This window comes from Pempheris klunzingeri, chromosome 1 (genome assembly GCF_042242105.1).
Source record: "Pempheris klunzingeri isolate RE-2024b chromosome 1, fPemKlu1.hap1, whole genome shotgun sequence".
In the NCBI taxonomy this organism is placed as follows: domain Eukaryota; kingdom Metazoa; phylum Chordata; class Actinopteri; order Acropomatiformes; family Pempheridae; genus Pempheris; species Pempheris klunzingeri.
In genome coordinates, this window is record NC_092012.1 from 36,196,407 (window position 1) to 36,223,242 (window position 26,836).

At 46.5% G+C, this 26,836-nt stretch overlaps 1 protein-coding gene across 1 annotated transcript in view; it reads left to right on the forward strand.

The window, feature by feature from the left end:
• The first annotated feature begins 4,926 nt into the window (after positions 1–4,926).
• Positions 4,927–26,836, forward strand: part of slc6a2 (solute carrier family 6 member 2) — a 22,012-nt gene continuing 102 nt past the window's right edge. Inside the window, exons 1-15 of the mRNA XM_070845402.1 lie at positions 4,927–5,003; positions 5,384–5,861; positions 7,584–7,715; positions 12,132–12,369; positions 17,862–18,000; positions 18,092–18,226; positions 18,845–18,948; positions 20,545–20,669; positions 20,778–20,890; positions 22,086–22,214; positions 22,820–22,919; positions 23,500–23,600; positions 24,198–24,365; positions 25,058–25,129; positions 25,335–26,836. The exon at positions 25,335–26,836 is cut by the window's right edge and continues 102 nt beyond it. Coding sequence (XP_070701503.1) covers positions 5,564–5,861; positions 7,584–7,715; positions 12,132–12,369; positions 17,862–18,000; positions 18,092–18,226; positions 18,845–18,948; positions 20,545–20,669; positions 20,778–20,890; positions 22,086–22,214; positions 22,820–22,919; positions 23,500–23,600; positions 24,198–24,365; positions 25,058–25,129; positions 25,335–25,358 — 1,878 coding nt within the window. The 5' untranslated portion in view covers positions 4,927–5,003; positions 5,384–5,563 and the 3' untranslated portion in view covers positions 25,359–26,836. The remainder of the gene's footprint in view (positions 5,004–5,383; positions 5,862–7,583; positions 7,716–12,131; positions 12,370–17,861; positions 18,001–18,091; positions 18,227–18,844; positions 18,949–20,544; positions 20,670–20,777; positions 20,891–22,085; positions 22,215–22,819; positions 22,920–23,499; positions 23,601–24,197; positions 24,366–25,057; positions 25,130–25,334) is intronic.

Below are 26,836 nucleotides of genomic sequence, written 5' to 3' on the forward strand. Positions count from 1 at the left end.
GCCTGTGTTTTTCTGTTTCCCCGCTGAGGAACTTAGTTTGTGGACTTTGTGTCTAATGAGGCTGACAGTGGAGGCAGCTCCTCCACAGCACCACCAGGGGGCAGCAGCCTCCCGCAGTCTGTGTCCTGGCCTGTGGCTCGGCTGAAGGCCCCACAGGTTCAACACTGTTCACAGGTGACAAACCCTCCAGAGCCAGGACACGCTGCGGACACCCACCCTGGGGGCGGGGGCACATGGAGGCTTGTTTGTTTCCTCTGATGTAACTTCTCACTTATGTAACGTATGAAATGCTCTGAAGTGACTGAAGACGGGCTCCGAGCAGATATTTAGGTTCCAGCAGGTGTTTCATTTATCATGAGAGAGAACTCACTGAGACGTTTCTGTTGTCCTCTTTTAGAACGTCACATTTCAAAGACACCAATCATCATCATCATCATCATCATCATCATCATCATCATCGTTTTTTGTCGAAGGCACAAAGACCCTCAGCGATATCTCTGTGTGTGTGTGTGTGTGTGTGTGTGTGTGTGTGTGTGTGTGTCTAAAGTGCTGATAAAGACCAATGAAACACCTCAAACAGATGATTTGTGTAAATCTCATGTAAATCAGTCATGAATGAACCCTTCCAGCAGACAGCCCCCTCCTCTGGTCACAGATGAGTTATCTGTCTGCTTATTGGTGGAAGTGCTGGTTCATCTGTGAGGACGCACACACACACACACACACACACACACACACACACACACACACACACACACACACACACAGGGCCTGGTGGTGCTGTGTGTGCACAGAGGGGGCTGAAATGAGTGATGGAGAGTGGGGGGCTTCATTAAAGGCCCGCTGTTAGACTAACTGTGATTACCAGCTGTGATTTCCACCTTCAATTTGTTTTAACCTTTTCAAACGTACAGAGGCTCATTTCATTTTAATCAGAATTGATGAGACGGCATCACGGAATCAATTAAGTCACATTGTTGCCGCTCTTACAACACTTTGACCCCCCCACCCCACACACGGCTCCCTCTCTCCTCTGCATGGCTCTTGTATATTGCTGTATCCATTTCAGCCGTGCCTGGGGGGTGATCCTGTCGCACTAGATTGTGGGAGATATGCGGCGGTAATCCGATTTGGTCTCCTGAGGACCCGAGTGAGTGAGCGGCCTCTGTTTGTGGACCCGAGCTGGACACAGGCCTCGTACGGGGGACGGGGGACTCACCGTGCCAGGCTGGATGGAAAGGTCACGGCGGACAGGCTGGCCGCTAAACTGATGTGACACCACGGTGGGCTTCGATTTAACCGGCTGTCTCAGGAGAAGTGAGGACGAGTCCCGGCTCAGCCGAGAGTTCACACCCAGTCAGCCATTTATTCCAGAAACTTTGGGGGCGTTTCCCCTCCGAGAACACACGTCTGCTAAAACACCACAGAGCGAATCTCCGTCAGATCCACGTCCAGACTACTGATCAGTGGCTGGGCTTCATTAGTTTGAGGATATTTTAGGAATGTTACACAAGAGGAAGTTATTTTGCCTTCTGCTCCTATAGAACAGACCTTCCTGCTTATATAACAGGATACCTGGGTGTGTATCTGCACCCCTGTGACCCCCCTTTTTCCTGCATGGCCAACATGGACGCACAGCTTCAAACATTCAGCGCATCAACATCAGCCTGCAGGTCAGAGAGGTGCGGGGGGGCAGCAAGCACAGTTAGAGGAATTCACTCCTTTTCTTCACACATGACTTCGATAACAAATTCATCTGATGCTTTTCTGAGTGAAATATTCAGACCCACGATGCTTTGCACCAGTCAGCCAATGCAAACACTCCACATGTTTTTTACATCATCTTATACATGGTCCCCCTTATTGAGCTCCACATTCTGGGCATTTTGGCAAACTTTGGGATGATAATTTACTCTAAAAGTCTGTGACTTGGCAGCGTGACATACCCGTGTGAAGATGGACTCACAGCTGAGGCCGCTCACTGCACAAATGGCTTCCATCCAGCAGCTCAGTGAGAGAGTTCATTTGACTCTGCTGGGTATTTACCTCTATAGACGCTGGCATGGTGTGGATTTTTACACATTTCTGCTGTTAGTAATGCGCGCACACACACACACACACGGACTGCTGGCCGTCTCCTTCAGCTCTTCAGGGAGTTCCTCCAAACCTCATTGTTAGGTTTCCTCATCGCACCAGATGACACCTTGTTGATTTTCTCTGCCTGTTACTCTCTCAGGAAAGTGATTGTTCCTCGTGTCCTGTGTGATGGTTTATAGGAACAGTAAAGGTCCTGGGGAGGGCAAGCTTTGGGGAACCGAATCAAACATCAGTGGTCCAGCGCCGGTATCTGCAGCTCACGTTTGTTTTCTTGCCCAGTGTTTTTTGGGTGTTTCACATCTCTGCGTTTGATTCATTTCCAGACGTAACAACTTTTCCCGTGTAACCCGGGAGGATGGGTCAGCGTAAGGTTGACGAAAAGACATTTGTCTTTGACTTGTCAGTGAGGCGGCCAAATAAGGTGTGGAAGTGTTTCTGCTCCAAACAAACTCAAGCGTCTACACTGAGAGTCCAGTCCCTCCAAGCTTCTCTTTTCACTTGGAGGAACCACGTGGCTCAAAGCCTGACGTGTCCCAGTGACATTAAAGAAGATTACAAATGTGTCTCCTGTGTGAGTTCATTCTGAATCTTACTGAGAGGCTTGTCGTTCATTTCCCCCTTTTTTCTAGCGTTCGCTCCCTTTTTGTGCCCCCTAATTATGAGCCACCATTCAGACTCAAGGTGTGTGTGTGTGTGTGTGTGCCCCCCGTTGTGTTCTTCATTCAGCAGTCACTTGGGGATTGAAGGGTTGTGACCTGCTGAAAGATAAAACTGCTGCAGAGATGGAGGAAAGCCTGGTTATTATTTTAAGCATGCCGAGGACAATGGCACCACATTCTCCCACATTTACTTTGGCGAGCTGGTGTTGGCGGAGGCTTGAGATGAGGTAATGTATGCCACGTTTCCCAGATGTGGGCTGCTGAGAAAAGTTGCTCTCTGCTCGTGGACACCTGACTCACACGGCTGTTTCTCCACACTGAATGTATACGGCACCCAGGGACGGACTTAACATTGCTGAGGTGCTTAAACCTTTGCAGATACTAGCAAAGCCCAGAGAGAGAGGCTTAATGACACTCCTCCTGCTCCCCAGGCCTGCAGAGATTTAAACCAGAGAGTTTTAATGGGGTGCCGAACAAAACAAACCCCACTCAGAGCTAATGCTACGACCTGATTACCATGTCGTAATGAGCCGGCGCTTTAAGTCCATGGAATGACAAAACAAGAAATGCACGTTTGTGGAAAAAAGGGTCCTCAGCATCAGAATGTCTCAACACGTCCACATTTTAGAGGCAAATGTGCTCACACACACACACACACACACACACACACACACACACACACACACACACACACACACACACAGCGTCAGTCAGGATGAGTCAGAAAACGTCCAGTAAAAGGTCGTTTTAAGTCCGTCTTATCTGCAATGTGGAGTCGACGCACTTTTCCTGATAGGGTCGAGTTAGCCGGCTTTCCTGAAACTGTGAGGTCATCTGAATACTCAGAGGAGGTGGGTGAAAGGTCGTGGCGGGGGCGTGTTTGCGTGTTATTTGCTGAGATGGTTACAGTTTGTCAGCTGATGTAAAGAAGCAGCGGTGCATGCTGGGGGTAACGGGGCAGGAGGACGGCGACCCCGACCACGTGCACGGGTCAAATGCAGAGGGTCAGACTGTGACTGCTGAGAGGCTGCGTCACGTTTCATCAGCCTCTCGTCCTCAGGTCAAACATGGGGGGGGCAGCAGCAGGGATCCAGGACGTCGGAGGCAAAGGTGAAGGACGATATCGGTTCGCCTGAGGCAGTCTGGTACGATGGCCGAGGTTCCACGTCCACTCGTCTGTCCTCGGCGTGTGACCTACAGTACGCCCTGCCGTGCGTCCCTCGGTCACTGCTCAGGGAGGTGTCCTCTCAGTTCATCACCTGAGCCTTCACATCATCACACCCGCTCCCCGTCACACTGAATCTTCAGGGAAACCCGACAATGCAAAACAAAGTGCAAAGGAATAGAAGAGATTCAGGAGTAAACAAGAGTAATAACACATTATCCCTCCCTGGTACCTGCTCCTTTGCTTTACCATCACTGCAGTTATTCAATCTTCACAAAGAAAACGCCCAAAACCAGCCCTATTAGGCTTCTATAAAACAAGCAGTGCAGAGCAAAGAGGACATTCATTGACTTTAATGGGATGAACTGATCAACCATATCTAATAGAAATCATTGCCACTGGCAAAAGCTGCTGTAGAATTGAATTACACATGGAACACAATGCTTTTATGGCTTCTTAGAAAACTGTAATTCAATCTGTTCAGTACAGAGAAGAAACAGATAAAGTCCAAATTCAAACATTTAAAAAGTTTTGTTGTATGTGAAATCCAAGCACTAATGTGAAGCTGAAGGTAAAGTGATCTTATGTGTCTTGTGAAATCCTGAATCTGGCCTGAACAGTGCAGACCTGGTCTCTGTGTCCTGCTCTGGTCTCGTGGAAAATCTCCCCAGCAAACAGATAAACGCGCCCACAGCTTCCAAAGTTCCCATCCAGGATTTAGGAGCAGAATATTTGGTTGATAGAGAAGCTAAAGAGTCATATTGTGTTTCACTGCATGGTTTCATCTTAAGCCCCCACTGCCCCCGACTCACTGTGGACTGACAGGTCAGAAGCAGACGCACAAGTTTATGGGAACTTGAGCTCAGACAAAAAGCGATCAGCCGACATCAAACTGGAGAGAAAGTGTTCAATTATAAAATATCACGTGGAAGAGAGAGAGGAAACCGATTTAAAAGCTCGCATTTTATATGGTCCGTGCTGGAGAAGGCGAGTCTTATAGTTCCTTCAGAATGGGCAGTCTTCCCTCAGATGCGTCTGGACAACAGCAGCATCGGCTCATGGAGAGGTGTCCCTAGCTTCAAGTACGGAGGAAAGCCTTTCACTAGATTACTTTAGTGACATATTCAAGCAACCGTTTTCCTCCCTCAGTATCCTTATGAGTAATGTTTCTAGGTGATTGTTTGATTGAGTGGACAGTTACAGTTTCAGCGCACAGTGCGCTCAGTGCGCGCCGGTGACGTAGGGTGGAAGAGTCTCTGCCTCAGAATACAGACTCTGAGTTTTATCTTAATGCTGGAGTGGCACCAGTGGCTCACAGACACCGGGTCTGTCTGCTCCATGAGCAATAATGTCACCTAGCCCTCCCTGGGCAGTTGTAACCTGTATTTCTCGTTGTGCGTAATTGTACCAAAACTTTACGCGCAGACCTCTCGACACTGTGTTTCTCTTCCCTCCTCTCCAGCCCATGCTCGCGGAGGCATCGGCTGCTGTCTCGGTGGAGAACACTCGCCTGTGCTGGTCTTGTCGGCGGGACTGCGGTCCTCATCCAAGCGCACCGACTCAGACCATCAGCTCCGCCAGAACCCGCAGGGGGCCGTGAGTGCACCGGGCCAGCGTGGGCTTCGTCCGCACCGCAGAGAAGATGAACATCCAGGTTCTGCCAGAACACAAGCTCTCTTCGGTGGACTCGCTGAAACAGTGCAATGTGGAGAAAAAAGAGGTAGAACTGATACTGGTGAAGGACCAGAATGGCGTCCAGTACACCAGCTCCTCCATCATTCCCACCCCCGGCCACCACGCGGGTCCTCCCGGATCCAACTCCGAGGACGAACGAGAAACTTGGGGCAAGAAAATAGACTTTCTCCTGTCGGTCATTGGCTTCGCGGTGGACCTGGCCAATGTTTGGAGATTCCCTTACCTGTGCTACAAAAACGGAGGAGGTGAGTAAACCGTAAATTTCTGATCGATGCATGCGCGCTCACACATGCTCCAACATTCAGGAAAGTTGCCGTGACGCGCCGCCACGTTCAGGGACGGATCCCTCAAAGCAAAAGAATAAAAGAAAGTTTTTATCTGCATCGCTGTTCTTTCAGGTGTCTTCTTACATTCAGATGTTTTACAGTGTGCTGAACACACACTGCTGTTATTTCAGACTTGTTTTGTCGCGTTGTTCTAATTTTAGATCCTTAATCCTCTTTAATTGGCCTTTTAATGGTCCCAGGTGTATTGATGAGGAAGTGCGTTTAGCTTTCACCATGAAGGAAATGCCTCTTTTGATGAGGGCATGCACATGGAGAGGGAAAACATCCACAGCTTCAGCGAAGCTGTCAGCTGATGAAAAGTGGATGAATTCATAGTTCACTTTATGATGTGAGTTTAACTAAACTACTCAGTGGTTCCTCAACTAGTCAGGATGCAAATTAACTTTGAGATTACTACTGAAAACTGAGGGAGCTCTGTGTGTGTGTGTGAGTGAGTGTGTGTGAGTGTGTGTGTGTGTGTGTGTGTGTGTGTGAGTGTGTGTGTGTGTGTGTGTGTGTGTGTGTGTGTGTGTGTGTGTGTGTGTGTGTGTGTGTGAGAGAGAGTGTGAGTGTGTGTGTGAGTGTGTGTGTGTGTGTGTGTGTGTGTGTGTGAGAGAGTGTGAGTGTGTGTGTGAGTGTGTGTGTGTGTGTGTGTGTGTGTGTGTGTGTGTGTGTGAGAGTGTGTGAGTGTGTGAGTGTGTGAGTGTGTGTGTGTGTGAGTGTGTGTGTGTGTGTGTGTGTGTGTGTGTGTGTGTGTGTGTGAGAGAGTGTGAGTGTGTGTGTGTGTGTGTGTGTGTGTGTGTGTGTGTGAGTGTGTGAGTGTGTGAGTGTGTGAGTGTGTGTGTGTGTGTGTGTGTGTGTGTGTGTGTGTGTGTGTGTGTGTGTGTGTGTGTGTGTGAGGCTGAACGACCACCAACAGGTTGCTGTGTTTTACCTTCACTGTGTTTCTGTTTCTGTTGACCTTTCCTGCTCTGGAGTGGACGAAGCCTCCCTCCATACAGGCCTACATGTGTAAAACCACTGGAGCTCTAAAATCGACCCACAGTGTTTCATATTGTCGGACAATCCGTGAAATGTTTTGGCATCTTCTTCCAAATCATGAATCTGCTTCATCCACTGTAAAATCTGCTGTGGGGCTCCGAGCAGCGCCTGAGCTCAGGTTCGGTCTCAATACACCTGGAGCCCAGAGACAGTCTGCTCGTGTAGCCGAGCCAACAAAGAGCCTTATTTCACCGCCATGACAACAGAGCGCTCACTAGAAGGTGAGCCTTCCTCTGTTCGTCCGTTCACATGGTGAACGTGGACGTGTTGTGCTCGGTGGCTCACAGGCTGCCAATCACTGTGGCCCTCAGCGAAAGCTTTTCATCACAGCAGATAATGTGTCATGTGTGATGGACACTGTCAGGAACAATTTAATTATCAGAGCTCATTTCCTCAGTGGATGCATGAAAATAGCTGCGAGCCTTCCTGCTCGTATGTTGTGTTGTTTTTCCAACAAACCCTCAACCCCCACCTTTTTATCCTCTTTAGGTATTTTGTTAGTGGAGCAGCTCTTCCCTTATGGAGCTCTTGTCCTACAGTATCTTTTGACTGTCAGCACAATGTAAGTGACGCCTCAAATGTAATTGTTCCTCTTTCCAGGTGCCTTTTTGATCCCCTACATTCTTTTCTTGGTCATTGCGGGGATGCCATTGTTCTACATGGAGCTTGCCTTGGGCCAGTACAACAGGGAAGGGGCAGCTACAGTTTGGAAAATATGCCCTGTGTTTAAAGGTGAGCTGTAACATAACTCAGGCTCATGCATGTGAACCTGTGTGTCCGTTTCCTTCAGCCTTCCTCTGACCTCTTCAACTGTGCTGCTTGTGGCTCATTTGTGCTCTTTTTTGCTCGTCGCCGGTGTCCTGGCCTTTCACTTCATCCCTTTGTTCTTGTCCTTTTCCCCACACAGGTTCATACATGTCACTAATCCCTCTGTCACATCGCCTCTCTCTACTTTTTGATCTCTCTCCGCTCGTACGTGCAACCTTAAACCCCGTCTATGTTTTTCCAAATGTCGTTTTCAAATGAGGAAAGCAAACTGAAACCGGGCCAGTGTCCACAGCGTGCTGAGGAACACAGCCGGGGTCAATTTAATTGCAGGTCAATCAAAGAAATTCATCAAAAACACAACCAAAAGTCTCAAAGCAGAACTTATTACGCACTGTTATTACAGAGGAAGCAGAGTTCATGAATTAACGACATGATGATATTTACTGTAAATCCAAATGCTCTTAAATGGTCCTGATCAGCATTAGTCTGTTTAAAAACTGAACATGTCCTAGCTGCACATAAGACTTTACAGTCTCTAACTCAACACATTATTGTCTGATGCTGCATGTTTCAAGTGCTGTCAGATAAGTGGCTCCGTCTGCTGTTTGATTCTGTCCTGCTTACAGTGAGTCTGTTTCCATGTACGAACATCACACTCCAGTGGAGAGAGAACTGAACTAAAGCTGACCAAAAAAGTGATGGAAAGTAAACGTTCCCACCCAGCGATGTGTGAGTGCTACGGTCGAGGAGAGGTTTATGGAGACGGTCACAATGAGAATGAGGGAGAGCGCATGTGAAGCTTATGATGACGTTAAGTGAAGCAGACTGAAAATATGCTGCACGGAGAACAAGGCGTCAGGTATGAGGCAGGAACAGTTTGTTGAGTCACCAAACAACAAACCTGCACAGAACTTTGCTAAAGGTGACCTTTTATCTAACAGGGTCCACAACACAGCTGAGGATTGTGGATGTGAGCGAGGAGAGTGTGTGACAGGTAGAGATGCACTGATTGGGATTTTAAAGGGCTGACCTGTAGATTCTGTTTGTTCGTCTCTCTAAGGAGCCCTTAGAGTGCGGTGAGCTTTGAAAGGATGGACCTTCTCTGGTCCTATAGCTGTGTTTTCCAGGGACAAAAGTGTTCATTCCAAAGGTTCCATCGCTGATGCCTGAAATCTTTGCTGAAATGTGCCACCTGCAGTCTCTGCGGTGTGGATGGACCACTGTGACTGATACTGACCGCTGGCCTCATCTGATCCCAGTGTTTAATGTGATTAATAAGCTGTAGCCTTACTGTGTGGAAGAGACTGGGATCATTCTTTAGCTGTGAGGCAACATCAGGCTCGACTTAAACATTGCTTACCTTTGTAAAAGTAATGGTCACAGTCGTGGAGCTTCGCTGGTGCTGTCTGGTTGGTAGTCGTGGTTATGGGACGTTCTTTCTGGTGGAGCTGTGGTAGTTTTAACGGCCACGTCAGCAATCTACCGTTGTTGGATCTACTCATCTGGAGCTGAAGTTTCTTTCTTTTTTTAAGCAATATTTTTATTGAGTTTAGTAATCAAACAATAAAATATGCACTCAAAAGGGAGGAATCGTCACAAACTTCACATATTTAACAAAGAAATAGAATAAAAACCCATCAGATAAATAAAAAAACACAAAACACAGCAGTTTCAAAATGAAACCAAGAAACTCCAATAAAGGTTTTTAGTCTTTTTCAAATTCTCCTGCTCTGGTTATATAAGTCAGTCTGTCCTCTACGATATCAGACATCTGTACATCCATTTTCCTCCAACGCAGCATTCATCCTCCTGCAGGAGGTCAAAGTCAGTTTAAGTTGAAGCTTTTAGAATAGCAGTGGAGTTCTTTGGACACACACACACAGATGTATATTGTTTTAATGTTGGACAGCCTCATACACAGAGAAGCAGACCCCTTTTCCTCCTGAACATGTCTGGGATGTCAGGGCACCAGTGTGAGCAGGGTAATATAACCTCTCATTAACCATCTGTGTTGCAATAGCTTCATTCTTGTCTTGTGGTTTTGAGCTTTTAAGCTTCTCATTTCCAAATCACTGATGGAGGTTCTAATGTTACGTGTTAAGTGTTTTTACTATGTTTGACACAGCTGATCAAATGTAAGAAGTTTTAGCGTTCACATAGATCCTCGGTTTTCTGCACACCTTTTCTGAGACCACCATCTGCTCCTCCTGTCTTGTAGCATGTATTGTCCCATATGGGGGACAAGTGGGAGGAGTATCTCCAATGTGCCGGTGCGCTTTATACCTTTGACGACAGGGTTCTCTGTTGTTTCTCTCAGATTTACTGGGTCTGTCGAGTATAAACAGCTTTAACTATTTAAGGTTTGATAGCCCTCCCCCCTTCATAGAGCAGGAATAACAGCCTAAGACTCATCCTAGATTATTTTGTTCAACCAAATGAATCTATTTAAAATAATGATTAGCAGGAGTATAATGATTTATTCATTTTGATCATGTTCATACAATCAGTGTATACGATGACTGGTTTTAATCTTTCATCATTGTTTAACAGTATAAATAGTATTTAATGTTGTTAATGTTATAACCAGTGAACCACGCAAACAGTTCAATCTGTTGCTTTAAGTTTTGGACCCTGATGGACAGATTTGTCAGAAAAAGAATCATGTCATCAGCATATAAGGATATTCGATGTTCCTGTTTGCCCAGCTGGATGCCCGACAGGCCTGTCTGCGTTCTTCCTGCCAGAGGATCTTTGGCCACGATGAATAACTTTGGTGATAAAGGACAGTTGATTGGTCCAAGATGACTGCTGTTAAGACATAGGCTACTGTTTTTGTGTATAAAATCTGGTCCAATTTAAAGAAATTCTTTTGAAATCTAAGACATTAAATAAATTTGGCCCTTTACTCTATCAAAGGCCAATTGAGCGTCCAGCGAGAGCTCTGCCAAATTTTTCATGAATTATGTTAATAGCGCTTCTACTATTGTGAAATCATTGATGTTTTTGCGGAAACCCCTTCTGATCATTTAGAACTAGATGTGGGCTATAAGATAAAATCTCCCTGCCTGGGTACAAAGTACTTTTGTGTTGGAGCCAGTTAGACTTATTGGTCTAAATGAAGAACACTCAGTCGAAGATTTACCTGGTTTATAAATCAGAGTTGTCATTGCCAGCGTGAAAGAGGGAGAGTTCCCTTTCAATAGGATTCTTTATAAGAGCTCCCTCTAAACAAGAAAACAATCAATACAAGAATGATGTACGTGTTCTGTTTTGCCTGGGAGCACTGCTGACGCATGACCAAGAGCACGCTTGTAGATGTAAACGTAGAACTGGACAGAATAGTTTGACCGCACTGTCACAATCCACGGTTCAGCTGTTTTAGTCAGTATCTGGGGGGTCCCTGCTCTCCAACTCACTCCTCAGCTGTTCTTAAATGTACGGCAGTGAGCTGTGCAACGGTTCCATCTTAATACACCACACAGTGTGCATGTGTGCCAGTAGTAATGCACTGCTAATCAATATGTGCTGTAGATCTCCACAGCTCACACTCTTCCCAGCAATACGCCCACCGAGTGTTTAGTCAATCAGATAAACGAGTGTCGACACACGGACCAGACGGAGGTTAGATAACCCACAACATGCACAAACTTTAATGATCGTATCCTCATGAAATATCGACTATAAAAATAACTTTTCAGTTTTCTCCAAACAGCAGCAGGTTACAGGACAACAAGAACAGTCCAGAGTTAGTTTGGTCCTTACAGATGTTACATTCACAGCACACAGCTGAGCCCAAACTCTTTCCACTGACAGACAGTCAGACATAGAAGCTCTTATCATTTGAAAGGGGAAAGGGACCGACTGATGGCCGTGGTTCATTGTCCACCGTCCTCAGCTCACCTGTACATCAGCTCCTGTGCACTTTATCCACCATTTAATTCAATCTGCCATAACAAATGTAGCACCTGGGACCTCGTCCTGTGTTAACTGGATTATTTAATAGCTTGATCATCATGGTTTGGCGAATGATTTGTGATTTAGTATGTCACAGTAAACTTGTGATGTTACTGATGACAATGTCGCCGTGTTACACTATTATGAGCTTAATGTCTTTTTCACACACAATGAAAAACCTCCGTGTCACGTTTCCCCGTGGGTGTGAGGAGGTGAACACATTCACAGGTGATCTGAGACTGATCACCTGATGGATCTGTGCAGTAATCACTGATCACCTGATGGATCTGTGCAGTAATCAGTGAATCTGGTCTCTAAAACAGTAAAAGCAAACTGTTGTCGTAGGTTTGTGGCATGTGCCAGAGAAGTGACCTTTGACTACCAGTGCACAGCGCTCTCCCTCACTAACACCTCTGTGTTCCTCAGGTGTGGGCTACACTGTGATCCTCATCGCCCTGTACGTTGGCTTCTACTACAACGTCATCATCGCCTGGTCCCTCCACTACCTGTTCTCCTCCATGACCAGAGAGCTGCCGTGGCTCAGATGTGGCAACAGCTGGAACAGCGAGAACTGCACCGACCCCAAAGCCATCAACGGGTCCATCCTCGGCAACGGGACGTCCTACGCCAAGTACAAGATCACCCCGGCAGCAGAGTACTACGAGTGAGTGACAGTTTCTGAAACTCAGAGTGATTCGTTGATCACATAACTAACTATAACTATAATATATGTAACCATAAGGTGCAGCAGCATAATATCCTGCACAGCACAACTATTCAAGCATCCAATTAAATTTGACTCAGTCCCAGTCCCAGTCAGTCCTATCATGTCCTATGAAGGGTCAGAACGCAGTGATCTTTACTACTGTTACTACGTTGAGTACAATATTTTCACGCTGTGTTCAGAGGCAGATCTACGTTTGCATGATTCAGCAAACTGAATCCACAAGACAACAAGCAGCGCCGCATGGAGGTGATGCTCCGACTGTTGTCTGAATAATACCGGTTCCCTGTGTACATCCCCATGAAACAAGCGAACCACTGTCCACGTGAAGGGACGAGCAGAGGACTCGAGGAACTAAAATTAGCCCGCTCTAAATGTTTGCACTATAAAAGGTGTATACATAAAAAGTTCAAATGCACTCTTTGAAGCGCACGAAAAAAGCTCCATCTGTTTATACTTCAAAGACGGCCAGTTCTTCCCCAGCTTCTGTGGAGACCGACTGTGCGGCCCAGAGGAAGTCTGCGAGGGGACTTGGACAGTACAAGAGGCACATGCTAAGTGTGACGCACAGAATACATCGAGCGTGCAACCCGGCAAACAAAAAAATGGAACTTTAACAAGCTGTTCCGCTCCCATTCTGCTGGGCTGCACCGTCTCGTGCAGTATGTGCATTTCACAAGTGTCCCTGCATGTCTTCCACAAACCCTCAGACTTCTTATGTTATAAGTAACCAGGCAGCCAGCATTCACACGGAAGCTCCAGCCTTGCGAGTTTCGACAGACTCTCAAAACATTATGCAATATTACTCAATATAACGGTAGACGTGGAACATGAAATCAGAGGGCACACTATACGTTCCAGATGGACCAGCACACTCACGGTACTCTGCACAGGCAGAGTATCATCGGGTACTTCAAGGCAGATCTTGAATGGGTTGGGCTCTGTAGGGGACAATAAATCCTCTGCTTAGAGCACAGAAGCGATGCCAAGGCACAGCGTGAGAGAGGGAGGCCAACTGAGTCAACAATACTCCCGCTTCACCTCTTACACTCTTCTACATCCACAAACCTCGAGCCCACTGCCTTCAGCTGTCATGGCCGTAGTTTACAACCAAATCCAAGAGTAAAGGAGAAAAACTGTAAAATGGAACATTCTTTCAGACTGACTGAGTTTCCATTTTAGTCTGTTTCAGTTAGTGGAGGTTGTTCCTGATCTCTCACACACACACACACACACACACACACACACACACACCCACACACACCCGTACAGTGTGTGACGTTATTTAGTTTGAGTCTATGCAGGAAGACACAAGCAGTTGCCTATTTACACACCAGCCCACACGGAGCATCATCAGCATCTCATTTGTGTTTCTGGCCACCTGATGAGTGTAAATCCAGCGTCCTGTCCTCTGTGTGTTAGTCCGCCATGTGGTGCTGGGTTGGTAACGGTCAGGGGGTTTACCAGAGCTTTGGAAACAGCTGCCTGCTCCGGCCACAGAGCCAAAACAATGAGCTGAAAGAAGCTACAATGCTCTGCAGAGCTGAAGGAGAACGGCAGCGTCTGCTGTTAATTCTCTGTGGGGTTGTCTCCACAGCAACACCTCGCACATACATGCAGTCATCTCACTTTTAAGCATGAAACAAGATTCCTTCATCACCACCATCGGTCCTTCATCACCACCATCGGTCTGTCGTCATAGTCGATCAAGAGACTCCACACGGTGTCTGACTGCACCTCCTCCGAAGGTTTTCAGAGACGATGATTTCACCCTCCAGTTATTCTCCAAAAGTCATCTAGCACAATGCTGCCGTACAGTATTCACCGAGAGATCAAAATCAACAAGTGACTTAAACGCCCCATGTAAGAATTTAACATTAATATTCTGTAAACCTCTGTGTGACCTGAGTCAAAGTGGGTGATATGAAAGTGAATTTCAAATCATATGACGGAGCTTGTTTGGATGATGTGGAGAGAAAGGGGGCTCTGTGAGGACAGCCAAATCATGGCTTCCTCTGCCAAAAACTGAGCTGCAAACAAGGGATGTGGGCATTTCTCTGTGATTAACTCGATAACTTGTGCAGCCAGAGGAGATCAAAGATTTAAAGTACAGAAAAAAGCCGTCTCACAGCTTCGAGGCAGACAAAGCATGAAGCAGCTGCGATGAGCTTTCACTGAATTCTTAAGCCGCCACTCTGCTTCATCAGAAGATGGTCGAATAGCTGTGGAAACCTCAGCTGGGAGGGCGACGACAGTTTCTGTTACTCACTCACGTCCAGGCAGCAGTTTGTCCTGTGTGAGGACGGAGAGGACGAGCAGGCTCTGACTGTCTGTCTGTCTGTCTGTCTGTCTGTCTGTCTGTCTGTCTGTCTGTCTGTCTGTCTGATAGTTTCCAGGGTGGTCACTTGAATGGATTGTCCTGTTAAACAGGACTGGCTGGAAAATAATATTTCTATACTTACACACGACGCCACATACATTATCTCAATGTTCTAACTTTTTATAACCATACAAAGCTAAACGAACTCTAAATAATTATTTTCATTAAATTAGTTCTGATTATACTTTTCCAGTTCCAGTGGACCAGTTCCAACACTTTCAGTACCTACCAGTCATTTACACACCAGGATACGTGCAGCCCAGGGTTAAAAATAGTGTTTTATGATCCAATGCATAAAGGTTGTGCACATTTATCAAACAGCAGAGGAGCACATCGACTGAAAGATCAAATGAAAGAAAACATTTTTTCAAAATGACGACAACTCCGACCGGTTTCATTAGCACGACTCCTTCCTGTGCAGCCCCGAGCACCCACGTCTGATTTCATGTCAAGGAGAACTAGACTTGATAAATTGCTCTCATTTTGAGAAAAAGATCTAATTACATAGACACTTGAGAAGATTGGTTTCACTTTAATCTCACAAGCAATTTAACATATTTGTGGATATAATTACTTTCAGAAGAACAAGGACGGACTCATTTGTAATTAATTGAATAATCAGGATGAAATAAGATAAAACCCCTCAGCTGTTCGCACTCAGGTCCTCCGCTCCGTTTTGTTTATGTAGATTTCTCGTGCCCCGTTTCTTGTCCTGTAACCAACATTAAGACCAGGCTGCATGCAATAGTGTGCCAGCCGCGACTGCACAGAGACCCGCTAATGGCAGCGCTGAGTGTTGGGACAGCAGCATAAGCAGCTTGCTGGGTGACGATAAGAGTAAATGTGTTTAGAATAACTGGGCCAGAGGGAGCTGGCTGATGTTATAGAGAGCATTTACTGGCAGCGCACTATCAATGCTATCTGATGAACAAGGAGGCCTCGGGGCATTACGACGCACCACCGACACCAGGCCTCCAGGTCATGAGCACAGGCTCTACGTTTCCCTCTTCACATAAAGTGACGTTGTCCCGCCGCTATCGGCCTCCCCAAAGACGCTTCAGCTTTGAGTTTACTATCAGCCAAAGAGGACTTTCACAGATCCTTTGGTCCCTTCGGGTCGTGTTTGTGAACATACTTGTTTGCATGTTCCTGAAGTCTCTTTGTATCGGGCTGTTGTGTAAGCAACCTGAGTATCAGATCCAAATCCATTTCCGCTGCTTATCAACCCATAACATCACATGCCAACTTAATTGAATCTTTCTTGAGGAAAGTTTTAGGACGCAAAGGGAAATGGTTTACTGCAGGATATTGATATCCAAATAAAACACAACCCGTCCCTGGTTTGAAGGGACACTGTGCAGCTGTCAGCGAGATATTCCTCCTCTGTTGGAAGGTGCAGGTGGCCAACTGCGATAAAGAAATGATTGTCTTCAGTCTTTTCCAACACAATGTCCGGACGTGACTCCAATTTCAGCTAAACATGTGCAGTGAGCTTTTCTAATGACATCTGGAAATAGACAATGAGAATAATAAATGTGCACCGTGTAATGAAGGAATGTTGAAAGGCTCTGGTCTCTCCACACCAGCCTGCTGTAAAATGGGTCCGATGGTGAATGAATGGAGCATTAGCTTGCTTACGCTGCCCTCTGTTGGCTAACAGCGCAGGAAAATATGGAAAATGGTTAAATACTGACGTAATGATACCAACTTAGTGCAAAAGGCAACAGCGAACAAATAAACAGCAAGATGTGAACAGTAACATTGAATATGTGACAATAGGTCCAGTACTTCAGAGAGAGCAGCACCACACGAGCTGAGGCCTGAAGCATGGCTGCCTCATGGCCCCCGCTGCTAACATGAGTCTCTTTTCACTTTGGACATAGAAAGGCAGCCCCCACCTCCAGTCCACATGCTAAGCTAAAATAAGCTAAGATAAACTAAGCTAAGATAAGCTAAGTTAAACTAAGCTAAGCTACTGAGATCCTGACTCGTACATCACGTAGAGGGATGTGTGGAAGTTATTTTCCAGCTCCATCTCAGCCTCTGGAGGAAAGCCAGTGAGCTTAATGCCCCACTGTTCATATTCATATCATCATATTCTCATGTGTTAAAGCACGTATCATGTGTTTCTGTAAACGAGCTGAACAACACTTGGGACAGGACAAACACGGACCTGTTGTGACGTATCTCATGAGCTTTGTGGCTTCTACACTACTGCAGAGTGAAGCTGCTCGTTACTCTGAGCAGACCTTCAAAGAAAGAGCTCACAGCTGGAAACAATATTTAGATCTGGATGGGAGAGACACAGTTTGTCTCCCATTGTTTCATCATGTCATGATAAAACTCTTGAACCTTTGAACGATCTGACGCTAAGTGCTCGGCACGAGGAGAGCAGCTGATAGCAGGGAGCCTATACCAGAGGCCATGAGAGATACATGTGATTAATTCCCTCTAAGTTAGCAGATGGCTGTGTGATCCAGCTCCACCAAGACCGATGCCTGTACTTTACCTCAGGTAAAAGATGTTTAATCTGCATCAGGGTTGAAATAAAATGTGCTGTAAGTCCTTTAACTGGACACTTTGAGAGAAGCTGTGCTGGGGTGACGGCTCAGACGTGCTGTTTGAAGGTGGAGCGCTGTAATGTGTGTCCTCAGAGAGCCAGACTCTCTCTCCATACTTCATCTCCCATCTTCACCTCAGGCGCAGACAGCGTGGGCTGCTCTGTTTACACTCTCAAAGAATCTGGGTGGGCCTGTGCAGCAAAAACATCTCTGACTGTTGAGATATTTGCCAAAATGCATCGCTGACGTGTTTATTTTCACTAACAGTGTTCATCACACAGCTATGACCTGCAAGACACTAGTTTGTTCTCTATTATCTGTCTCTCTCTCTCTAACAGTACAAAGCAACTGATGATTTCTCACAGACCGGTTTCTACTGCTGTCACCTGAGAGCAGCAGTCTGCAGCATATCAGAAGTAAAAGGATGTGCTCTCGGTGTCGTGGCACAGCATACGTATATGTTTCTGCTGTGTGTGTGTGTCCATCTGTAGACGGGGCGTGCTGCATCTCCATGAGAGTAGGGGCATCCAGGACCTGGGCCTGCCTCGCTGGGACCTGTCCCTGTGCCTGGTCGTGGTGGTCTTCATCCTCTACTTCAGCCTGTGGAAAGGAGTCAAGTCCTCAGGGAAGGTACAGCTGAAGCTCTCACACTCTGTCCGACACATGTGATGAAACGATTCGGGGACAAAGTGTCACCGGTTTGTTCTGTGCGGGTGCTCAGGTGGTGTACATCACAGCTACCATGCCCTACGTGGTCCTCTTTGTTCTGCTGATTCGAGGCATCACTCTGCCAGGGTCCATGGACGGCATCAGGGCCTACCTCCACATCGACTTCAAGCGGCTCAACAATCTGGAGGTGAGAGAGCGAGCGAGTCCATGTGTCTCCTTAGGATCTCTAGTGGAAAACAGAATTATTGTTGCTTTGAGGATGAATCCTCAGGTTTGAGTGGTAGACGGCACCTGAGTTCAGAGTTGTTTGCCGACCGCTGACTCTCAGATGTTACCTGAGACTCTGAGTCACATCTATGTCAGAGTGTGTGTGCATTCAGAGAGCCTCATTCCTGGATTCCTGTAATTTATTGGGTGGAGTAACTCACGCTCTGAGGGTTAAAGGCTACGGTGAATTCCCACTGGTGCCTCCCAAACGGAGTGTGCAGTATGTATGAATGAATGTGCTCTGTGCACACAGACGTCAGATACAATCTCCCATTAGCTGAGCTCATGTATTCTGTGTGTGTGGACGGGTTGAGAAAAAGTTCAGTTGTTTCACAGAACATTTGTCGCACGGACATGTTGACTGAACTCACATGTGTGGGAGAGCAGAGCCACGTGTTCTGGGCCCATGAAGCATGTACAGGTAAACACACGTGTTTTCCACACAGCTTGGCCTGAACAGCGGGGAGATGGAAACACTGTCTGTGTGGTATTTTAGGAATGAAAAAGCTCTCTTGTTTCTCTTGTATTTGTGCCGTAGGTGTGGATCGATGCTGCCACCCAGATTTTCTACTCACTCGGGGCAGGATTCGGGGTGCTCATTGCATTTGCCAGTTATAACAAATTTGACAACAACTGCTACAGGTGAGAGCCTGTGCTATATTTATGAGTTTTGATTTTGTCCATATCAAGCCCAAGCAACACGTCCAGGATGAGGAAGCAGCAGAGGCGATGCTTATCTGCTGGGCTGGCCAGGTGTTAGCAGGACAGATAAAGAGCAGGCCAGGAAGAGCTGCCAGAGGATAGCTGCAGGCTGACTGCCTTATCATAGCTCTGCTCTTCTTCACTACAAGTAGGCATCAGGTCTGAGCTTGGCTAATCTTTTTCACATTAACAGCTGCTGCTGGAGGCAAACCAGCGGTTTAACCCGTCGTGGGTACAAAGTACCGATGACACAAAGTCACACACCATCATCACAGAGGCTTCCAAGCCAAATCAGTGCTGTTCTGTATGTTTTAAACATTACGGACCCCTCCCCTCATGTCCCCCCCCCCCCATTTCCTCCACCTTCCTCAGCCCCGGACGGGGCCTCCTGCCCACCGCCTCCTTCACCCCCTGATGGAGGGGTGCACGTGGACGGCTGGCAGGTGGGATTTGCATTACGCTCTTAGTGACAAAGGAACAAATGTGAAGTAGGTGAAAGGCAGCAGCCTGGAGAAGCTGTTAGAGAAACACCGAACACAGACTTTTATTTGAAGATCCTGATGACTGAGGACATCTGCACACAGTACATAGTGCAGGGGATCAATAGTGTGTCACACTTCATCGCCTTCAAGAAAAATAAAACCCAGCAAGCACAGAAAAAACATCTATCAGCATCAAATGTGTTTCTACCTTGACTATGCAGGCAGAGAGCACAGCTTCAACATGCCGTCGCTGTAAAAAGGTTCAAAACGTCCCCTCTGGTTTATGGTTACAGTGTTTTTCTGGATGAAACTAAATTTTCTAAACTAAACTGAGGTACCTAAAATAAAAAGCAATTAAGATCAGTTGCTGGTTTTGTGTGTGTGTGTGTGTGTGTGTGTGTGTGTGTGTGTGTGTGTGTGTGTGTGTGTGTGTGTGTGTGTGTGTGTGTGTGTGTGTGTGTGTGTGTGTGTGTGTGTGTGTGTGTGTGTGTGTGTGTGTGTGTGTGTGTGTGTGTGTGGTGACCTGATGAATAAAAAGCTCTGCCTGCACTCAACACAGGAAGAAAAGAAGGCTGTGAAGGAGAGATCAGTGGGAAGAAAACACTTCATTGAGGGGTTTGTGCTCCTCGGCCCAGCAGGAGGCCAAAGTCAAGGCGACCTTGTTCATTGTGTCCGACAGCCGCGGGCCAGCGGCCACAGAGCAGCTCGCTAATGACCGATCAAACCACCAACCAGGGGCAGAGAACAAAAGCTTCTCATTACCTCAACGTCCCATCGACAGCCACAGTGTGTGGCTGAAGGTCAACCAGTGGACACTTGAAAGTTAGAAAATAACACACGGCCCCATTTTTACTTTTCTGATGCGACCTGAAATGATTCAGCTCCGGCTTGAGGTGATGGGGACAGAGATGTTAGAAACATGTTCAGGTGGAAACAGCAGCTTCAGTTTGTCTCAAATGTAGAAGACGTGTAATGTTGGAGAGGTGAGAAGTTCAGCAACAGACAAACTGCAGATGAAGAAAGCCTGCTCTCTTTTTTTCTCGCCCCTCTGCAGGGATGCTCTCCTGACCAGCACTGTGAACTGTGTCACCAGCTTCTTCTCAGGGTTTGCCATCTTCTCTGTGCTCGGATACATGGCTTACAAACATGGGGTGAAGATAGAAGATGTGGCCACAGAGGGTAAACACTGGTGACGCTCCACCATCACTGAGCGCCCTATGTGCATCACACGTTGGAGCCGTCTTCTCACTTGTTAGTGGAAGTCAGAAGTTTGCTGTGTGCTTACAGGGGCAGGGTTGGTGTTCATCATCTACCCGGAGGCCATCTCCACTCTGCCTGGCTCCACGTTTTGGGCCATCGTGTTCTTCATCATGTTGCTGACTCTAGGTATCGACAGCTCGGTGAGTCCCTCGGCCGCTCCACAGGACACAATAATACTCTCAGGACCAGCGGTAGAAACCTTTACAGCAGGATGGGATGGGCAGAGACGGCTCCACTCCACATAAACACATACCAACAAGATGCAATAGATAAGCAGTTCACGACATAGAAGGTAGTTTGTGCACAAGAGCACAAATACAAGAGACAGGTTGGCTGATGAAGTACATACAAATACGCAGCACTTTTAAAATGCTGTACAGAGGTTTCCAAGAAGGTGCAGACAGTTTAGCTGAGGTGGACATCAGGCCTGAGAGCTGCTGGAAACAAAGCACCACTCCCCAAAGCACCACTTTGACCATGACTGATCATCAAATAACACGGCAGAATGTCTTGGAAATCAGTTTCTTGAAAAACATTTAAAAAACACATTTGCAGTAACTTTTATTCAATAACTTTTATCCAATAATACGGTTTTCTTTGGTATTTTAGATGGCTGCTGCCAGTTGTTCAGTGAGCAGGACAAATTATAAAGTGGAGGATGGACATTGTTGTCCAGCCACTCTGGTGTGTAAAACTGTAAACCAACACAATTCTTTATGATGTGTTGAAGGTGTAGAACTGAAGTAATCAGAGTACAGTGAAGCAGAGTAACTGTACACACTCACGTCCTTCTTTGTCTGTAAATCCAGCAGTAACTTAAGGAACCGTCTGCCCAGTGACTCGCTGAGTTTAGGTAGATCAGTCATTTATCATTTATCAGGTAGCCCAGATGAAGAACACGTCAGTATCACACACTGTCATGTTGCAGCTACACACTGAGGCCTGGATGTTGCTCCATGTGCTGTATTTGCAGTCCGAACAGTGCGGAGTGATGTATAGTGTTGTAGAAATCCAGTTTTTAAAGATACGTCTGAACTACTTTACTGTCATTAAATGAGCGCTCGTCATGACAGTGTTTCTAATATTTCTTGTTATTGACAGTATACAGTAAAGTTTCTATGTATAATGACCAATAAAGGTTATTCTTATTCTTTATATATCAGGACTGTGTACTGAAGCATGCTTTAAGAGTGTAGAGATTACAAACGATCACAACCAATTGTTTGTGGCGTTGAAGTTGTGAGGAGACTAAAGCACTGTGTGGACCCGCTCCATCAAAGACCACCGTCAGCAGACTTCTGAGCCTGTTTGTTCTGTTCTGTTTGTGTCCATCAGATGGGCGGCATGGAGGCCGTCATCACGGGCCTGACAGACGACTTTAAGATCCTCAAGAGAAACAGGAAGCTCTTCACCTTCGCCACAGCCTTTGGGACCTTCCTGGTGGCTCTGCTCTGCATCACTAATGTCAGTATCAGCTCTCAAAGTGCGGCGCATTCACACACAACACTTGTTTCAAAGTGCACGTCACCGCTGCCTGGACGGAAGTATCCCATCTCATGATGTGACGGCGTCATAGAAACATTTCGTAGAAACGCCACAGGACTCTTTCAAAGAAATGAGCGAAAACGCAGTTGTATCACACTGTGATAATGCAGCAGAATTTAATTAAAGCTGGGTCCACTGATTGGTTTTCTCTGTAGTCCCTATTCATACGCATGCTATCAGCCCTGAGGAGACACGGTGATTCACAGAGACAGAAAGGTGATTCACGTGGTCTCTGCCCTTCAAAATCAAATCAACAAAACTATTGAGACAGTGAATGATGCCTTTTGCATGCTAGTTCTCTGGCACAAGAGACAAACTGTGCCGGTCCAGATTCAAACCAAAGATTTACTGTACGAGCGCTCTAATGCACAGAGAATGGCCTCTGGATGTCTGAGCTCCTCAAAGTGAACAACATGTAGAGCAGTCGGCTTATTGACTGCACACGAGTCCACTTACCGCCAAAGGTCATCATTTATATAACACACACACACACACACGCTAAGACTTCTCCTTCCTCTCTGCAGGGGGGTATCTACGTGCTGACCCTGTTTGATAAGTACGCGGCGGGGACTTCCATCCTGTTTGGCGTGCTGATCGAGGCCATTGGGGTGTCATGGTTTTACGGTACGACACTCTGCTGTCCCCCCCCCCCCCCCCCCCCCCCAACAGTCACAGTAGCAGCATTAGTTATTTTGTAATGACAATGAATCATTTCACCCGTTATCAGCCAGCATGTGAGGCAGCACGTCACGTTCACAGAAACCAAGAAACATGATCAGAAAATGACATGTAGTGACTGTCAGATACATTTTGTACTCAGGGTCGCTTTTCTGGAGCATACATGTGATCAGGAGTGATCAGGTGATCAGGAGTGAGCGCGTTCAGCCACAAATGGTGCAAAATGATATCAGTGCATCTGTGCAGCGTCAGAAAAGGGAAGGTAGAATTACAGATGGTCATGTAGGAGAAGGCCAACAGAAGGCATCTAGAAGGGTCCATTTGATGAGGGATCCCATGATGAGATAATGAAACAGAGCAGGCAGAGACACACGAGGAGTCGTGTCAGATAAAAGAGAGGATCAGTGGACCTTCTCCATCACTCACACTTGGCATAAAGAACTCGCTGCAGCCGCCGTGAATGAATGCTGAATGACTGTATTCTCCACGGTAACTTTTGCTGTGTAATTTTTCACGCTCGCCCCAGGTGTGGACCGCTTCAGCGAAGATATCGAGCGGATGATGGGCTTTAAGCCAGGACTCTACTGGAGGCTGTGCTGGAAGTTTGTCAGCCCGGCGTTCCTGCTGGTGAGAGATAGATGCTGTCGTTTCTACACGGGGCAGGTTTCCTGGACGGGGAACATGTCTGACCCCAGACTGAACTCCAGACTCAGGCTCAGCACATCCATTTAGTGCAGATGTTGTAAGAGTTGAACTAGCTTCATAATTGATGTCTCCCACTAACTGCTGAAGTGATTAAAGGTAAAGTCATCATTGAGTCGTCATCTCAGGGGGTTCAGAGGGGATAGTTTGAACCTCCTGGTCAGCTGCTCTCTGGCAGGTGAGATCAGCAGCATTAGAGGAAGCACGTGGCTGCTGCACTACTCCCTCCCCAGGACAAAAGTGGACAGTAGTAGAAGGACAAAACGAAGTGACTGTTGTTTCCACGTCTATTTTGCTCCAGTGAAAAGCTTTTGTGCTCTGAAAGAGAGAGATTGCCAACTGAAAGGAGTGTGTTTGTAGTTGTGTGTTTGTGAAGAGTGTTTTCTTCATTGTGTTGGTCACACAGGAGAAGAGTGATTGTGACAGAACCAATGATATTCCACCTCAGCCCTGTTCTCTCTGAGGACGTGTTCTGATGAAGAGATGATCGCATGTAACTCTCCGTCCGTCTGTCTGTCCCAGTTTGTGGTCATAGCCAGCACCCTGACGTCATCGGGCCTCCGGTACGATGAGTACGTCTTCCCCAACTGGTCTAACCTGGTGGGCTGGGGCGTGGCCATGTCCTCCATGCTGTTTGTCCCCGTCTACGCCATTTATAAATTCTGCAGTTTACCAGGAACGTTCAAAGAGGTCAGTACTGAAACGTATTTGCCACACAGGGTGAAAGTAAGTGGACGTGTGAGTAGTGATGATGAGGATGAGGATGAAGATGGTGAAAACTATTGTTAATGACGAGCTGTGAGTGGGAACCGTTTGTACTGAAATACGGTAAAAGAGCTTCTCACACAAACTGACCCTGGAGAAGAGAACAAATGTGATCGGTGGAGGCTGAGCGGCATACAGCGACTTCCTCTTCCAATTAAAACCTGAGAACAACAATCTGATTTATTTTTGAGTGCTCCCCTCTCAGCCTGATGGCACTGGCACCGTGAGAACGTGTTCAGATGAGACGATGGCCTCAAAGCTTTGAGAGTTTATGATTGTAATCATCAAAGCTCCGGCCGTGGACCAGCTCTCTCCTGAAACCGTTCCCACGTCGCTGTGGCATTTCCTGTTGCTGCTCAAGGTTCTTCTCAGGTTCTCAGCACGCGTGTCGGCTGTCTCCTCCTCACGATAAACATCCCTCGTGTTCTTCATAAGGATTCCTCACAGGTTCCAAAAAGCCGTCGGCATGTTTTGTCCATAATGAGTCCAAACAGATTGCGTGTGATTGTGCTGCAGCTCAGATATTATCTGGATGCAGAAGAGAAAAGTCATAAGGGAATGTATTCATGGGTGCCTCGATACACTGGCTGAGACTGACGTGATGTCTTCTGTTGCAGAGGATAGCCTACTGCATCACCCCGGAGCATGAACATCATCTGGTGGCTGAAGGAAATGTACGGCAGTTCAAAGTAAGATTTCAAAGTTGATTCGAACTGATTCAGTTCCTGCACTTCATCTGGATTGAACACATTGATTATTAATGAGCGGTCTGCTGCTAATGCATCAGGTGAAATAGTCTGAAGAGGAGGCGATGACGAGGGTGTAAGAGCTGAGAAACACACACACACACTCACCAGTGACACACAGACCCCAGCCTTTGTGTTTGTTTTCCAGCTCAGGCACTGGTTGGCCATCTGATGACCAATGCCAGCAGAGCAGAGCTCCCGGTCCACCCTCACACGTGGCGTTTGGAGTTCCTGTGTGCCGCCGGTGGTCGGACAGGCAGGAGAGCAGCGGGCTCCCTCTTCTCCCCCACATTCACTACCCAAGGCCTTTGTGTTCAACAGTAGCTTCAAGCACTTTGGTTTCAGAGTTCTGCCTGTTAGCGTTTGATACCATTCTGCAGCTTCAGCTCATAAGGGAGGGGAACATGTACTGTTATTGCTCATCATTATTATGGGTTTTATATACTATTTTGATTGATCATAACTTTAGTTATGATTGTGTTTAGTTTGTGATGTGACTATTATCTCCTAGAAGGGACAGGAAGTAAAATTATAACCAAAACAATCCCATTGCCCTGTGTGCTCCTACACAGCCGACCCAAATATTTCATTACGTTTTCTCTTTTAGCCCCATGATTATTTATTTTCCGTTACTATTGGAAGAAAGTCTGTGTTCTGTTGGCAGAGTTGCTTATCTGTGTCAGTGCCTTATCAAGCGAGACACTCCATGTTTCCATGAAAAAACTGTGTTGACTCAGGAACCGACTAAATCAAACCACAGTTTGTGGATGGCAGCCTCTTGACTTGACCCGGTCCTGTGATATTCACGTCAGAGAGCTGGAGGTCAGCGGTGCATCAAGGTCAAAGAGAGAACAGGCCGGATAAAATGCCTCTGTGTCACATTCTGTTACAGAAAAGGGAATAATGCATGAATCACTCCAACGCTTTAGTAGAACTGAGGCAGGTTTTACTCACTTTGTCTGCTTTCAAAGGCCAGACTCACAGGCTGAACCTGGCCGGTGCCTGCTGCTGCTGACGGTAACTGTTACAACGGTTTTCTTTTTACTGTTTGTCTGGTCAGTGATTCTGAGAAACATCTGTGGCTTTTTCTCCAATAAGACCGAGTGTGTGTGTGTGTGTGTGTGTGTGTGATAGTGATCAGTACACGGAGGGGTGACAGCTGTCAGATGCCTCCTTCGCTGCACTGAGGATGAACTATGATGATGTTAAGTGCATGACAACAACACTTAGATTTTCATTTTTAAAACATATCTCGTGACGTTCCACTTTTCCATCACCATAGAAGTGCCAATAAGTTCCTGTAGGAATGTTATTGATGATCTGATTCTGTTTCTCTTCTTTATTTATTGGACTGAAGTAGAGTTTTAACCTTGGATCATAACAGACCCTTGCTGAAAGGAATAAAGCCACAAATAAAAAAATCAAATATATGTGGAATATATAAGAAGATATAAAAATATATGAATATATTCTTTTGTTATATCTAATCTTGTATTTATCAAATTGTTTATAACAAACCGTGAATGTAAAGTATTTTAAACGTAACTGTCCAGTCATAACATGGTGTTTGATGTATAGCTAAGATGAAGTATTTAGAAGAAGTATTCCTCGGTGTAACCCTGGGCCACTTTGTCACACATTAATGTGAAC